At 41.9% G+C, this 16,829-nt stretch overlaps 1 protein-coding gene across 1 annotated transcript; it reads right to left on the reverse strand.

The window, feature by feature from the left end:
* Positions 1 to 1,978: 1,978 nt before the first annotated feature.
* On the reverse strand, positions 1,979 to 15,998 carry LOC121399291 (protein kinase C delta type-like). Its single transcript, XM_041579557.1, has 9 exons — positions 15,085 to 15,998; positions 11,468 to 11,577; positions 10,394 to 10,561; positions 9,687 to 9,778; positions 7,332 to 7,394; positions 6,508 to 6,646; positions 5,362 to 5,553; positions 4,831 to 4,959; positions 1,979 to 2,613 (listed from the first exon to the last, which is right to left on the reverse strand). The coding sequence occupies exons 1-9, from the start codon at positions 15,152 to 15,154 to the stop codon at positions 2,479 to 2,481; spliced, it is 1,098 nt and encodes a 365-aa protein (XP_041435491.1). The 5' UTR covers positions 15,155 to 15,998; the 3' UTR covers positions 1,979 to 2,478.
* Positions 15,999 to 16,829: the final 831 nt, after the last annotated feature.

Consider the following 16,829-nt stretch of genomic DNA (forward strand, 5'->3'; position numbering starts at 1 on the left):
TAGAGGGCCGATGTTAGGGGCCAAGAGAGGGGAGGGCCAATGTTAGGGGCCTGAGGAGGAAGGGCCAATAGTAGGGGCCTGAGAAGTAGAGGGCCAATGGTAGGGGCCCAAAGAGGAGAGGGCCGATGTTAGGGGCCTGAAGGGGAGAGGGCCAATAGTGGGGGCTCAAGGTGAAGAGGGCCAATGGTATGGGCCTAAAGAGGAGAGGGCCGATGTTAGGGACCAAGAGAGAGGAGGGCCAATGGTGGGGGCCCAAGGTGGAAAGGGCCAATGGTATGGGCCCAAAAAGGGGAGGGCCAATGTTAGGCGCCCAAAGGAGAGAGGCCTATGTTAGTGGCCTGAGGGAGAGAGGGCCAGTGGTGGGGCCCAAGGTGGAGAGGGCCAATGGTATGGGCCTAAAGAGGAGAGGGCCGATGTTAGGGGCCTCTGGAGGAAGAGCCGATATTAGGGGCTGGAAGGGATGAGGGCCAATTTTAGGCCTGAGGAAGAGAGGGCCAATGGTATGGGCCCAAAGTGGAGAGGGCCGATGTTAGGGGCCAAAAGAAGGGAGGGCCGATGTTAGGGGCCTGAGGAGGAAGGGCCGATGTTAGGGGCCTGAAGTTGAGAGGGCCAATGGTATGGGCCCAAAGAGGAGAGGGCCGATGTTAGGGGCCAAAAGAAGGGAGGGCCGATGTTAGGGGCCTGAGGAGGAAGGGCCGATGATAGGGGCCTGAGGTTGAGAGGGCCAATGGTATGGACCCAAAGAGGAGAGGGCCGATGTTAGGGGCAAAAAAATGGGAGGGCCGATGTTAGGGGCCTGAGGAGGAAGAGCCGATATTAGGGGCCTGAAGAAGTGAGGGCCAATTTTAGGCCTGAGGAAGAGAGGGCCAATGGTATGGACCCAAAGAGGAGAGGCTGATGTTAGGGGCCAAAAGAAGGGAGGGCCGATGTTAGGGGCCTGAGGAGGAAGGGCCGATGTTAGGTGCCTGAAATTGAGAGGGCCAATGGTATGGGCCCAAAGAGGAGAGGGCCGATGTTAGGGGCCAAAAGAAGGGAGGGCCGATGTTAGGGGCCTGAGGTTGAGAGGGCCAATGGTATGGGCCAAAAGAGGAGAGGGCCGATGTTAGGGGCCAAAAGAAGGGAGGGCCGATGTAAGGGGCCTGAGGAGGAAGGGCCGATGTTAGGGGCCTGAAGTTGAGAGGGCCAATGGTATGGGCCCAAAAAGGAGAGGGCCGATGTTAGGGGCCAAAAGAAGGGAGGGCCGATGTTAGGGGCCTGAGGAGGAAGGGCCGATGTTAGGGGCCTGAAATTGAGAGGGCCAATGGTATGGGCCCAAAAAGGAGAGGGCCGATGTTAGGGGCCAAAAGAAGGGAGGGCCGATGTTAGGGGCCTGAGGAGGAAGGGCCGATGTTAGGGGCCTGAGATTGAGAGGGCCAATGGTATGGGCCCAAAGAGGAGAGGGCCGATGTTAGGGGCCAAAAGAAGGGAGGGCCGATGTTAGGGGCCTGAGGAGGAAGGGCCGATGTTAGGGGCCTGAGGTTGAGAGGGCCAATGGTATGGGCCCAAAGAGGAGAGGGCCGATGTTAGGGGCCAAAAGAAGGGAGGGCCGATGTTAGGGGCCTGAGGAGGAAGGGCCGATGTTAGGGGCCTGAGGTTGAGCGGGCCAATGGTATGGGCCCAAAGAGGAGAGGGCCGATGTTAGGGGCCAAAAGATGGGAGGGCCGATGTTAGGGGCCTGAGGAGGAAGAGCCGATATTAGGGGCCCGAAGGGGTGAGGCCAATTTTAGGCCTGAGGAAGAGAGGGCCAATAGTATGGACCCAAAGAGGAGAGGGCTGATGTTAGGGGCCAAAAGAAGGGAGGGCCGATGTTAGGAGCCTGAGGAGGAAGGGCCGATGTTAGGGGCCTGAAATTGAGAGGGCCAATGGTATGGGCCCAAAAAGGAGAGGGCCGATGTTAGGCGCCAAAAGAAGGGAGGGCCGATGTTAGGGGCCTGAGGAGGAAGGGCCGATGTTAGGGGCCTGAGGTTGAGAGGGCCAATGGTATGGGCCCAAAAAGGAGAGGGCCGATGTTAGGGACCAAGAGAGGGGGGGGGCGATGGTAGGGGCCCAAGGTGGAGAGGGCCAATGGTATGGACCCAAAGAGGAGAGGGCCGATGTTAGGGGCCAAAAGAAGTGAGGGCTGATGTTAGGGGCCTGAGGAGGAAGGGCAGATGTTAGGGGCCTGAGGTTGAGAGGGCCAATGGCATGGGCCCAAAGAGGAGAGGGCCGATTTTAGGGGCCAAAAGAAGAGAGGGCCGATGTTAGGGACCTGAAGGGGAGAGGGCCGATGTTAGTGGCCTGAGGAAGAGAGGACCAATGGTAGGGGCCCATGGTGGAGAGGGCCATTGGAATGGGCTCAAAGAGGAGAGGGCCGATGGTAGGGGCTCGAGGAGGAGAGGGCCGATGTTAGTGGCTTGAGGAGATGAGGGCAGATGGTATGGATCCCTCTGTCTAGAGCAGTTACATTTCCCAACTGGGACTCAGGAAAGTAAGATCCTGAATCATTGTTGTGCCACCTGAAGCATTGATGCAGTCCATCTCTTCTAAGAATGATGGTGGCTCTTTACAGACTGCACTGAAATCCACAGCTGGTATCTGCAAGAAAGAACACACACATTCATTTGCTTTATCTCAATGTGATTGCGGTTTGTAGGGATTGGACTAATCAAAGGCAAAAATAGTAGCCCTGGGTACTCTGAGTTTTCAGAGGTTACCAGGTATGTTTTATGTATTGTAGAGTGCCTAAAAAGATATACTTAATGTAGCCATACATAGGCGGGAAAAAGCTGCTGACTCAATCCCTCCAGACTGAGTCTGCATCTTATTGGCTTGTGTATGGGACCCACTGATGGGCCTGCCCGACCAATATGTGGCAAGAATTGGGCAGATATAACTTAGGTTTAAAAAGCCGGTCAGATGAGGGCTGCATTGATGCACTGATGTTGTCTGACAGGCCTCACAGACCCCAGTGTATGATATACAAGTTAACTGGAGACTCTTCTAGTATGTTCTTTGGTCTGCCACTCCTTATAACCTATGAAAATATCCCAAGAGTAAAGTGGTAGGGCACATTAATCATCCCACCTTAAGGGGCAGATTTACTAAGCTTGAGTGAAGAATTCGAATGAAAAAAATTTGAATTTCAAAGTATTTTTTTGGGTACTTCGACCATCGAATTGGTCAAATTCGATTGAATCGAATGATTCGGAGTAAAAATCATTAGACTATTCGACCATTCGATAATCGAAGTACTGTCTCTTTAAAAAATACTTCGACTTCATACTTCGCCACTTTAAACTGACCGAGGTGCAATGTTAGCCTATGGGGACCTTCCCCAGCACCTTTCTAAGTTTTTTTTGTTCGAATAAAAATCCTTCCATCGATCGATTGAAATTGTTCGAATCTTTCGATTCGAAAGAATCAATCGAACGATCAAACGATTTCTATTGGATTGATCAAAGCTTTTGCGGTAAATCCTTCAAATTCGATATTTGAATTCGAAGGATTTTTACTTCAAGGGTCGTATTTGAGGGTTTTTTAACCCTCGAAATTCAACCCTTGATAAATCTGCCCCTAAGTGTTCATTTACAATTCTCACTATACTGATGCATTATTAGAAACCCTTAATATCAGAGAGGGATCAGCTGGTTGATGAGTGTGGCCACTAAAGCAAATAAAGTTCTGTCTTGCATTAAAAAAGGGCATTAACTCAATGGATGAAAACATAATTATGTCTCTTTATAGGTCCCTGGTGAGGCCTCATCTGGAGTATGCAGTGCAGTTTTGGACTCCAGTCCTTAAGAGGGATATAAATGAGCTGGAGAGTGTGCAGAGTCTAAGTGCAACTAAATTGATTGGAAATTGTTGGGATGGAAGACTTTATGAGGGGAGACTGTCAAGGTTGGGGTTGTTTTCTCTGGAAAAAAGGCGCTTGCGAGGGGATATGATTACACTTTACAAGTACATTAGAGGACATAATAGACAAATAGCAGGGGACTTTTTTAACCATAAAGTGGATCACCGTACCAGAGACCACCCCTTTAGACTAGAAGAAAAGAACTTTCATTTGAAGCAACGTAGGGGGTTCTTCACAGTCAGGACAGTGAGGTTGTGGAATGCACTGCCGGGTGATGTTGTGATGGCTGATTCTGTTAATGCCTTTATAAGTGACTTGGATGATTAGCATAATATCCAAGGCTTTTGTGATACTAAACTCTATACTTAGTGTATAAGTATATATAATTTATGTAAGTGTATGGAGGGGTCAGTGTGCGTGTGTATGGATGCTGGGTTTCATTTGGAGGGGTTGAACTTGATGGGCTTTGGTCTTTTTTCAACCCGATCTAACTATATGTAACTATGGAATGAGATGAATAGGTGCAAGAAAAATTAGAAGAAGAAGAAAGGTGGGGAGGGGTAAAGAAGAACAAAGCAGGCTAATAGTCAGTGGAAAGCATTTAAAGACATAAAAAACTACGTGAGGCTGGAGTACTGAAAGTGAGTTCAAGAGAGAAGAAAAAAATATATATGGAGAATATTACTAGAAAAATTGGTAGAGGTGAAAAAGAAAAGTGTTGGGGCATGCTGAAGTCAAATGAGGAGATCAGTAAGAAGAGTAAGAATGTGGGGATAAAGGCTGAGGAGATAATAAAGGTTAGTATAGAATAGAAAGGGAAGGAAGGAGAAAAAAATGGTGTCCTCTAAGAAGTTGGTCAGCACAAACCTAAGGTGACACTGAACTGCAAGTATAACTCGTTATTGCTAGTGACATGTATGCTGGGTAAAGCAGAGCTGTGCCAGGGATGTACTTACTGCTCTTGGCTGGAAAGGAGGTGGTATCTTCCTGCGCTCCAATGCATTCCAGTCAATTGATCTATAGAACTGGTGCTGCCTTATATCTCCTGTTGTGCCCAGGCGCTTGTCTGGATTCTTCTCTAGGAGCTAAAGAGAAACAATTATCACAGGGGTTCATGGCACAAATTATTTTATTCTGGCTGAATTCCCATAGGTACAGAGTCCCTTCTAAATTCCGTCCCTGCTAAATTCCTCACTGACTATTTTAAAACTTTCTAAATCTCTAAATTTCTAAATTTTTTTCATTTAAACTCATTTATCTGTTGTGTAACACGCAGATTCCCCACTATCAGCCATAACTCTTTCCTGAAACCTGTTTTTAAGCAACAGGAAAATAATTTTTCTCAAGGATGCTTCATATTCCAAATAAAAAGATTGCTTAGGAATTGAGGAGAGCAAAAGTCATCTCGTCTTCTTGCAAATCAAATTTCTCCTCTTTTTATGAGACTGAGCTTTAGCTGTTAGCTCCCTGCTAGTGCCCATACCCACCTGCTGCAGAAGATTTTTCAGGTCTGGGTTGAGGTCCTCTGGGAAATCAGACTGCTTGTTGATCAGTGCATCCACCAGGTCATTCATAGCCAACCCTTCATTGAATGGGTTTCTTCTGGTGGCCATTTTGCACAGTATAATGGCAAATGCCCACCAATCCACCCCTGCGCCATATCCACTCCATGAGAGAATCTAGAAAAGCAAAGAATCACAATTAATAAAGGAAATGCTCAACTATACCAACTGTTTTTAGCATTGGGTGCAAGCTGCAAACATGTGACTCAAAAGTAATCACACTGCAGCACTCGGAATGTAGTGAAGGTGTTTATTTGTGCCAAAAAGCAGGCAATGTTTTAGACACTAGCCCTCATGCCTACAAAATTGTGTCATAAAATTCTCTTATTTGTGTGCCAATTTCCTTTATATTATAAGGGAAGGGGTGGACAAGCTCCACCTCCCAATATCTCATACAATGTCCATAATGCTGAGTGGAAAACAATCCACATCAATCTCTATAATAATAATAATGAATCCTTTTATAAATGGATGCTTAATGTAGGCTATATGTACAGTGATTTTTGGAAGGTGAAACTTGTCTCCCCTTAAACCGTAACAGGGACCTGAACTGGTGAGCATGTTGGTGGATAATCTTGCCTCACACCAGACAGAGCTTGTAAATAGACTCTTAGCTTCTAGCTATGCATTACAGAAAACAGCATTTCCTGTGTATTTACAAATTATTGTAAATACAATAATATATATATACAATACAATACATATTTCAGAAATTCACCGATGTTATAAAATAGCAATAATCAGCGTCGGACTGGGGAAGTGGTGGCCACCAGGGCTGCAACTCCAGGGTCCCCTCACCATGTCCCACTGGCCCAGTTCAACCCTGACAATATCGCTCAGTGCTTAAGTCAACTGCTCAGAGAAACCTTGGTTCAAGTCCCATATAAAATAGTTCTTCATATGCAATTAAATAGTTTCCTCCTTCCTCTCCCGATTTCTTTTCTTCTTCTTTACTCTAATCTTTTAAAAAGTGTGCTTTTTATTGGTTTAAATAAGCACATAACACACACTATACTGAAGGCATAAAGGCAATTATTAATAAGTAAGTAGTAATAAAACTGAGTTTCTCACCTCTGGAGCCATGAAGGGCAAGGTTCCAACTATATTATATTTTTTGGTATCGCCAAACATCTCTTCTGCAACCAAGCCAAAATCTGCAATCCTGATGTGTCCTTCAGCGCTGATCAAAATATTGGCTGGTTTAAGGTCTCTGGAAGACAATGATTAAGAAAATGACTATGGTTAAACAGTATCATAGGAGTTTTGGAGAAAAAAAAGAGTCAGGATACAGGAGCATAGAGATAGGAGTTGCAACTGCTCTCTGAGTGTTCATGAAGTTTTTCATTCATCCAGGTCATGGTATATCTATAGAAGAAAATTGAAGAAGCTGCTTGGATGAGTTTTGAAGTGTCTTCAATGATTATTTAGCAAGTCTAGTTGCTCTAGATTTATTTCTACTAGATGCTGTCTGAGTGGAGTTTTGTTCTGTGGGTTCTTCCACCAGATAACAAAACAAAAACTGATGTGCAAAGGTGCCACTGAAAACCTCACATATACAGGTTTGGACTGGGCCAGCGAAACACCAGGTAAAAACCAGTTGGGCCCTGGCCCTTGTGGTCTCCACTGATCCAGGCCCCCACCAGTCTAGAGCTTGCGCTGCCCCGATCTCACCCCCCTCCTGCCACAGTATAGGTACGCAACTACAGGATAGGTAAGCACTGGGGCCAGAGGGGGGGCCTGTGGGGAGGGTTGTGGTAGAAGAAGGGGGCCTGGTGGGGGAGTGGGGGCCTCTGAGATGCCACATGTAGATGCAGAGAGATATGGCTGGGCAATAGTTGCAGTTATAGTGGATAAGAAGTGATAGATTAGGGTTGAGACTAAACAATATTACTTACCGGTGCACAATACCCAAAGAATGCAGATACTGGATGCCGACGATCATCTCTGCGGAGTAAAATCTTTAAAAAAAAGGAAGAAAGAAATAATAACAATTACATTTAGGGGATCATCTCTTTAGTTAGTAAACTCAAGTTATATCTTCTTTAATCTTTAAGGTTAATTGGATATGGATTGGCTTTTCTGATGGTGTATATTCACCAGTGGTGAAAAACTGATCTGTTGCTGTGTATAATTCTGAGCATGATTTCTATATAGGTGACTGTCTTCAGTGTGACCAAGTTATTTGTGTATTTATTCAACTGGCCCCTGCATTGCTCACATCTCATATTCAGGCTGTAAAAGTCCTGCATTGTTCACACTTGTAATCCTATGTATTTTTCCACACCTTTAAGAACCTGTATTGTTCACACCTGTAAGGACCTGCATTGTTGACACCTTCAAGACCTGCATATCTTGACAGCGCTATATAAATAAATGATGATGATGATGATGATGATCACACCTCAGGCTGTCTGTGCCCACATTGTTAACCTGTTCACATCTCAGACTGTAGGAGCAGCACTTTGTGTTGCTGTACATAAAACAATACATACTGTTCATCCTAGAGTGGTCCAGTTTCCCTGTCTGTCACCCTGCTCTACTTGTAACTGCTGTACTCTACATGTGTGCCCTACTATGCCTGCTCTACTCTGCCTGTGTTTGCCATACCCTGACATGCCTTATGCTTCCTGTGTGTTCTATACTCCACCTGTGTATGTCATATTTTGCATGTCCTATGCTTCCTTTTTTTGCCATATCCTGACTGTTTGTGCCATACTCTGATTGCCCCACTCTGACTGTGTGTGCCATATTCTGCCTGCCCTACACCACCTGTGAGAGGTGAACCTGGTGGGGATTTGTTAGCATCCTTGGTCCCCGAGGGTGCGCCCCAACTTGAGTACATGGCCTTTAGCCTGATACTAAGAGATAATGTGATAATTTGTAACTATGAGTAGAGCATTAGTTTCCATAATATTTAGGGGTTGTTTTCTGACTTTACCAGAAATTTGTAGAGAAGACACCCAGGCAATAAAATAAGTAAATATTTATTATGTCAAATAGATAAAGCCTTACGCATTTCATGTTACACACATAGTCATAGGCTATATGACACTGTGTGTAACACGAAACACATAAGGCTATATCTATTTGACATAATAAATATTTACTTATTTTATTGCCTGGTGGAAGATTGCCTTTTTTGAGTGTCTACTCTACAAATTTTTGGTTTGGACCGCTCCCCTCTCTAAAGGCTCAGGGCAGTGCACCTGGGCCTCTTCCATTACTTGGAGAATTACTATTTGATGTCAGAGTACATTTCTTTGTCTATCATTTTTCTGACTTTAGAGAGTAAGAGCCCTATTTGATTAATCCCACATGGAATCCAATAGTAAAAGATTATACTAGCCATTAGTATACAAATCTGGGTTTTCCCGAAAGGGAGCCAGAACGAGTAAGAAGTCTGAAGACCCAATTTAGCTTTGGCTTGCCTCTAGGTTTTCCAGGGTATATTAAGGAGGGGGTTGTTTTTGTATAGCATTTGTAAGGTTGTGTATCACTATACAGAGTAGAGCTGTTGGATTTATGTGTTTGATAAGTTCTGGGGGTATATTACATGAAATTTCCTCTGTGTCATCCTGCTACTAGTTCTGGGGGTATTATATTGGAATTCCTCTGTTTCATCCTGCTGTTATGGGGCTGTTATTCATGTATATACTGTATTCTTTAAAACGGGGAGTGGTTCATGGGGCGGTTGCTGCGGTTCTCCTCCCTGTCCCCAAAATCTGGTCACCTTAAGGTAGGATGAGTTATTGTTGTCTTACTAATTTGTATAGTTTCATATCTGGTAAATTTATACCACCATTGGCTCTGAGTTGACACCTTTTGCAAGCCAATTAATTGCCCGTCTTCTTCCATTCCAAATAAAGGAGCTAAATTCTGTCCTTATCCATTTTTTAACTTTGGGTCTTATGAATAGTGGTGGGACATGCAGGGGGGTCTAACAGTTCTGGACAGAGAGTCATTTTAAGGAGTTCTGTTCTGCAAAAGATTTAGGCCAATGAGAGTTAAAATGTTTTGTGGATTAGAATTAATGTATTGTAGATACAGCTCAAATTGTTGGTCAAAACGTCTTTTAGATGTCTTGTATTAATACTATACTGTTAAAGTATTATATTAAGATAGTATACTAGTGACATCTAAGCAGATCATTATAGCAGAATTCATTTGCTGTGTTGCAAATTGAAGTGACAGCTATAGCTATTCATATTGTAGGACATTTTTGTATTGTTTTTTCACAGTTAGTTGCTTACCTTACGCTATCCATCTTCAGTTGACCTTCCTCATTCATTAGCTGTTGCAGGTCTCCTCCTCTTATCCACTCCATTACAAGAAAAGCGTGCAGCTGGTTACAGAGATAAATGAGAAGAGAGTGAAACTCTGGACATTCCAGGACAGAACTGAGAACAATGCAGGATAAGGTACAATAGTATTCATTTTTAGGTTAATGGCAAAAAGGTAATATTTTCTGCTGGCTATTATATGCTAAAAAGCTCATCCACTGCCTTCTGCTTCCTGAATGTGTGTGCATTGACAGACACAGGATCAGCCCATCAGGGCATAAATACCTGCATCTTTGTTATAAAATCTGCTGTGGGTGTGCTCTGATTGGCTGATCCTGTACCAAACAAACTATTTATCATTAACCTAAGAGCAGAACCAAATACAGGGATAACAAACATTTATAACACTCCAGAAAAAACTCAGTACCAGTTTGCAGAATCAGGGAGTGTAAACATCAATTTAGATGGTGTATGTGAATGTGCATATGGAAATGCAGGTATGTGTGTGTAGCTGTGAATGCAATCAGTAAAGGAACATGGAGAATAATCAGGCTGAGCAACTTGCATGATATATTGGCCAAAGGAGCTGCTGCACCCATGTGGGCTAATGCGGAACAATAAAATATTAATCCTGCTTTATGAGGGGTTAATAACAATGCAGAGACTCTGTATTTTACCTTTGATTGGAATGCTGCATATCCGCGGCAGAGGAAGGGACAACCTTTCACGATCTTTAGGGTCCGTGCCTCTGCCAAGATCTTCTTAATATGTGATTCCTTTTCTTTCTTCTGAATAACTTTGACTGCCACTTGCTCTCTGTGGTTCTTCAATGTCGCCAGCATAACCTGAGAATGCCAAATCAAACAATAATAGTTTCTGTTAAATATTCAATGACCAAAGAATTCTCATACAGCTACAAGTTCATTAAAGATTTCAATGAATGTAATGTTATTGTCATTCAATTCGTTTTGGTCTGTTTCTTATAATTTGTTCCTCTCCTTTCACTGACTATGCACACCATAGTGTGTATTTGTTCACCTTTAGCAAAGACTCCAATTCCCACAATGCCTTGCAATTTCTATGATCAGCAGATAGAAGGAGAGTAATAGAGGCGTGCGAGATCCTGTGTGAATTGTATTCTCAGCTGGGAAAAAAAGTAGTTCTTATACATTGTTTCAGAGCCATAACTGCTGGGTATGGGCGCTGCTCTGCCTGAACCCAGGCCCCCGTGATCATAGTTACATTAATGCATTGTTTCTATAGTTTAATTGCAATTTTCCTTGATGGAGGAGAAGAGTTGTCAACGTGATAAAGTATGAATTGTAATGTTACCAGGGTCAGACTGGCTGCTGGAGCATCAGTAGAAAACCTGGTGGGCCTCTGTCCTGTTGGGCCCCACTAGTTGGAGTGATGGGCCCTTAGCTGGAGGGAAAAGGGGGCAGTATGCATGAGATAGCTGGAACAGTAGGCACTTCCCTCGATTTTTCTGACGGAGCCCCGTCTCCCCCACTGAATGTTTTTCCAAAGCAGTGACACTATGGTTGCCACCTTTTCTGGAAAAAAACTACCGGCCTTCCTATAGTTTTGCCATTGTTTCCTTTTAATAACATTGGCATCAAGCATCATTTTTACCGGCCAGGCCGGTAAAATACCAGCCAGGTGGCAAGCCTAAGTGACACACAGCACTACCAGTAACCTTGCCTTTGCTAAACACACCTAAAAATGTCAGTAGTGGGGAGTCAATCACTCACCTTGCCAAAGTTTCCTTTTCCGAGTTCCATGTGAAACTGATAGTTTCTGAGTTTTTTAGGATTGGGCCTTTTAGCTGGAATACAAGGAATCTTCACTCCACTTCTTCCTTCTGGGGGAAAAGAGAAGATGGTTAATAATTCATATTGCTGATATATTCTGGAAGACACCTCTCGGTGGTTATTGTATATGCTATTTTTCTATTTATCAGTCTATTATTTATGATTGTTATGAATATTTTTGGGAAGCAAGAATCCAATCTTTTGACCTGGTATATGCAATAAGAAGATCTCTGTTCCTAGTATAGAGGTTACATCATGTGATCTTAAACTTTCAGCTGGTTGCATTCTTCTTAAGAGACTTGAAATTATAGCTAATATGGCTGCACTTATTGGATGTAATTTAAATGCAATTGTTGCAGCCCTCCCACTTTTATTTTTATTATTTATAATTTTTTTAAATAATTTGTTGACCTCTTCTTGGGAAGAACTATGGCAATAATCCACTCTTGCCTTTTGCTATATTACTGATACTTTTGATTTGCAGAAAAATTAACATACAGTAGAGATCAATTCAACAGTAGTATAATTTAACAGTCGTTGGCCCCATAGTCATTGAAATTGTGACCCGTCACCATAAGTTGCCTCTGCCTGATTTTAGCTTATTTTATTTTTCTAATTTCTCCTAGCCAATCCAGTTAATAATAAAATGCTGGATCTTTCTCTTCACCGGAGTTTGTATGTTACAGTAATTTTATATTCTTTTTGTTTTATTTTTTTAATTTTTCTGTAATGTGGACATATATTTGTTGACATGTATATTCTGAAGGACTGTATGTGCATGAACATATGTTTGCAAGTCAACTTGTAATAGTTGAAATTTCAATAAAGACTATTGAAAAAAAATAAATAAATAATAAAATGCTATCCACAGACTGCTATTTACCTTTAAATACTGGGGTTAAAATGCCTTATCTTATCTACTAGCTGTGGGCCTGTGCCCTGGTTGTGGTGCATTGGTTTTATAATCTGACAAAGCAGCTAACCAATAGGAGGGAGATGAGTGTGGTGCCATAAGTTTAAATTTCCCACCTTGGGTCTCTCTCTGCATATAATGAGTTAAGATGCCAGTATCCTTAGTTTCTCAGTATATGTTATCTGCTTGATGTTTCTGTATCCACCAACCATAACTGTATAGGAGTCACTAGTTTGCTTACAAACACAATTCACATTATATACCTCATAATGTGCTTGGGATATGGTTACTTACTGGGGCTCATTTACCAAAACTGAGCAAATTAGCACCTGTGCAGTATGCCGTGGCAAACAAATTGTTGCTGTTATTGTTCCACCTTTAGCTGTCTTAACAATAGCTAATTACTAACTGGTTGCTATGGAAAACTGCACAGGAGCAAATATGCCCAGTAATGGTAAATGAGGCTTATGATATTGGTACAAACTATCTCTTCCTGTATAATGTGATTGAGTGTCAGTGTCCACTTCCTCTAACTGTATATAATGCACTTAGGGTGTGTATACATATACATTGATTTCTACATATCTATACCTGTGTCAAAGTATCATATATGTTATTCAGAGAGAAAAAAAATAGGAGGACAAAGGGGGAACAAAATAGGATAGAAAAAACAGAAATCCAAATGACTGTTTCAGCCGTAGTGACCATAGACCATCATTATGTTCAGAGAATAGTTCCAAAGGGGACCAGATATCTATAAATGTATGTATTCTATATTGCATTTAAGCCATAGCATACTCAATTTGTTTGTTGCTATTTACAATGGGTACCAGTTCTGATTTTCAGCGGCAATAGACATACAAGCTGCTATGAGCTTTGTGTGGATCTGCTTCAAGAATTGTTGGTAGGGTTTGCCTAATAATAATGTAGGGAAGTAGTGCAGAATCCTGCGCTTACAACCCTACAACAGGAAGGCCTGGCAAAGAAAGCCAAAAGGTGTACAGAGAAAGAGATCAGCGACATGTGGGCCCAGAGAGCTGGAAGACCCCACCAAAAGCAATCATATGGATCAGGCTGTTAAAGGGAAGCCAGATACTGTCAGATTGCAATAGTCAGTGCCATAAGATACAGAGAGAGGGAAAACAAATACCACATGTGCTGCAATATGTTGGTTTTTATGGGGGAAAAATAAAGATAGATCTTGGTGTTCCAGCACACAGACAGTTAACTGTGCAGAAATGAATCTTGAAATTTCTAACACACTTATAGTTAAGAAAAAAAAAAAGAGTGCAACACCGACAGAAGGGATATCGATAGGGTTACAAAAAGAAAGTATGTCTTTAAAAATATGGTTATCTTAAAAACAGACCCTACCTAGTTGTTAGTTGTATTGGATACTGTTAAACTATTGATACATATTTTATATACTTTATATACTCATTAAACAGGATATTTGCATTATGATATATATATATATATATTATATATATATATATATTATATATATATATATATATATATATATATATATATACTGTATATATCAGACTTGTGACTTTGTATTTAAGGATTAGTTTGTGTTAAAATCTCTTATTGGCTCATTTCCTTTTAAATACTGTAGATCTGTATACCCTGTAACTAGATATTCTGGTTTATCTAAAACATGATGTATGATAGAGCATAAAAAGGACATTATCTCATCCCAGAAGGGTTGTATTAGGTAGAACTGCCACGAAGGACGATTCAGGTTCCCTAACCCTAACTTTGACCTTATACTATGAACCTTATATACAATATTTACGGAAATAGGATTATTAGGCATTGTAGATGGCTGTTGCCCTATTAGGACGCTGGGATAAAAAGTTTATTGCCTGCTATGCTAGGGTCTTTAGCCTGAGCCCACAATTCAGTGCTTTGTTACCCTTGGGGTGGGCTAATCCACAGTTTGAGAGCTACTGCCTTATGTGTGCCTTATGCAGTCTACAAGGGTTATTTTACCAATCGGCAATGAAATTGTTTAGGTAAGGGTTAGTTACAGAATACATTCAACAATAACTTGAAGGGGAAATTTAATATAAGCTTCAGCATACTGAAATATACTCAATTACACTCAATTAAAATTCTGTATCGTTTCTGAAATAATCAAGTTTATCCTCACTATTCCTCTCTCTGCATCTGTTTCTCTTCATTCTCTCTTCATGCAGCAGTTGTGTGTCAAATATTCATTGACAGATATAATTTATCTTATAGCGGGGCTTCATTTCCTAGCAGATGTATTAGAGCTCACTCAAATAACTGACAAAATAACTGCCTTTTGCACAAATCCTGCATGTATAGAGACATGATGTCTGGTGATTTAATAGAGTGAGCTCTAATACATCTTCTAGGCAAAAGGAGCCCCCATAAGATATATTGGATGTAAATGTCAATGATTATCTGACACCCAACTCCTGAACCAAGAAAGAATGAAGAAAAACAGATGCTGAGAGAGGAATAGTGAAGATAAACTTGACCATTTCAGACACAAGACATAATTTGTTATTGATTTTATTTAGAAAGTTTCTTATTTCAGTATGCTGAAGCTAATATTAAATGTAAATGTTTGCAATAGTTCCCCTTTAATGTCAAGACTGGTTCTCTTTACCTTTTGCAGGTTCTTCTGGCTCTCTGTTTATCTTCTTGTCCGTCTTCATCTTCTCCTCCCTGATGGTCATTCTCTTTCTTTTTGGTACCTGTCCCCTGTCATCATCAGTCTTTCTTTTCTGTTGACGGGCTACAGATATATGAAAATATTAGTGTAACAGGCCAGTCAATCAAGTGTTATACATTGGCTCCCAAATTGTGGGGTAGAGGTCTGGATGAAAGGGCTGAAATCTATTTGCTGCTATTGACAACATTACAGGTCATATTTTTATCACCTATGTTAGTAAACCAGCCTCAAAGTACCTTTCACAAGTAATTATGAGAGTATAAAAAGGCAATCATCATAAATCTCCCCCACAACTAACCCCCAGGCTGAAGTCAACTGACAAACTAGCAGGGAGCAGGGAACCATCCTGGGGGGAATGAGTTACAGAATAAATTTTATAGTCAAATTTATGTTCAATCAAATCCTAATTACCTTCTGCTGGTTCTCTCTGTCTTCTCTTGCTCTTCTGCACCTCTTGCTTTTCTTGGTGCAAGCTTTTCTCCTCCATGTTGGCTTCTGTTCGCCTGATTTTTTTAGGTGCCCATTCTTTCTTCTCCTTGATAATTCTTTTCCGCGTGGGTCCACGGGATGCTGGACTTTTTTGGGATCTATCCATAACTAGTGGATTCACCCTAAAATCTATTAAAATATTTAAAAATCGCTTCTCACTAGGGAGACGCTACGAAAGCACTACTGCAAGCTAAGACAGCTCTAAGTAGAGTAACTGCTCTTGAGCCAACGGCCGTTGAGCAACTGACATTTGGCCGTGTGCACACTGCTGTGAATGACAACAGTTTAAAGAGATACTTTTATTGCATTGCTTCCCATTTTTAATTCTTATCACTTCTTCGCCATTTTTATTTCCTTCAATTTAGCTACAGAAATAAACAGTTAGTAAAATATGTAGGCTAGATTGGATCAGCGACTTTTTTGTGACTCTGATCTCTTCAAACAACTCTACAGCTCTCTGCAAATTCTAATGTACATACGGTAGAAGTAGCCCCTATTGCCCTTTGCTTCTGTATAAGTTCTGTCCCTGTGTTCCTGCTTCAATTACATGCACAACTCCCTGCACCCTTTATTGTCACTTCCAGTGGAAGCTTTGTGAATCTTTTGTTTTTTACCTATTTCACTGCCCATGGCATCCTTCTGTATAACTGGCCACTGCTTCCATACCATGTATTACAACGTTGTATAACACATACTATACGTTGTGTTATAAATGGCATGTCATACTGTATTTCAGAACATTAGCAGTGCCATAGACACAGGGGAGGATTTACATAGCAAGCACCCCTAGGCTTGCTGTCATTTGTCACCCCCATTCCCTCCCCTTTATTCACACAAATTTTCAGAGCAATGGGTCTAAAAAACAATTTTATCTCCAGCGCATCCCCAGTGTTTTTGAACCAATGTGTATGTGGTTGGGCAGCATGCCGCCCCCAAAAATCCTGCTGCTTAAGGCCTGGGTGGCCTTTCACATAGACACCAGGGGGTATATTTATCAAAGAGTGAAGTTAATAGTGAAGTTCCGCCACTAGAGTGAAATTCCGCAGCTCTCAATTCATTTCTATGGGATTATTATAGGCGTATTTATCAAAGGGTTAACTTTCACTTCACCCATTGATAAATACGACTTTCAAAATCCCATAGAAATGAATTGAGAGCTGCGGAATTTCACTCTAGTCGTGGAACTTCAC

This window comes from Xenopus laevis, chromosome 1S (genome assembly GCF_017654675.1).
Source record: "Xenopus laevis strain J_2021 chromosome 1S, Xenopus_laevis_v10.1, whole genome shotgun sequence".
Classification (NCBI taxonomy): domain Eukaryota; kingdom Metazoa; phylum Chordata; class Amphibia; order Anura; family Pipidae; genus Xenopus; species Xenopus laevis.

Bases quoted from the DNA above. Each gene is read 5' to 3' on its own strand.
- LOC121399291 (XM_041579557.1), bottom strand. From the start codon at position 15,154: ATGACCATCAGGGAGGAGAAGATGAAGACGGACAAGAAGATAAACAGA. The intron at 9,779-10,393 runs GTAAAATACAGA...CTCTGTAACCAG, and splicing joins ATGCAGCATTCCAATCAAAG to CTGCACGCTTTTCTTGTAAT. The intron at 4,960-5,361 runs GTGGGTATGGGC...GTTTCTCTTTAG, and splicing joins TGAAAAATCTTCTGCAGCAG to CTCCTAGAGAAGAATCCAGA.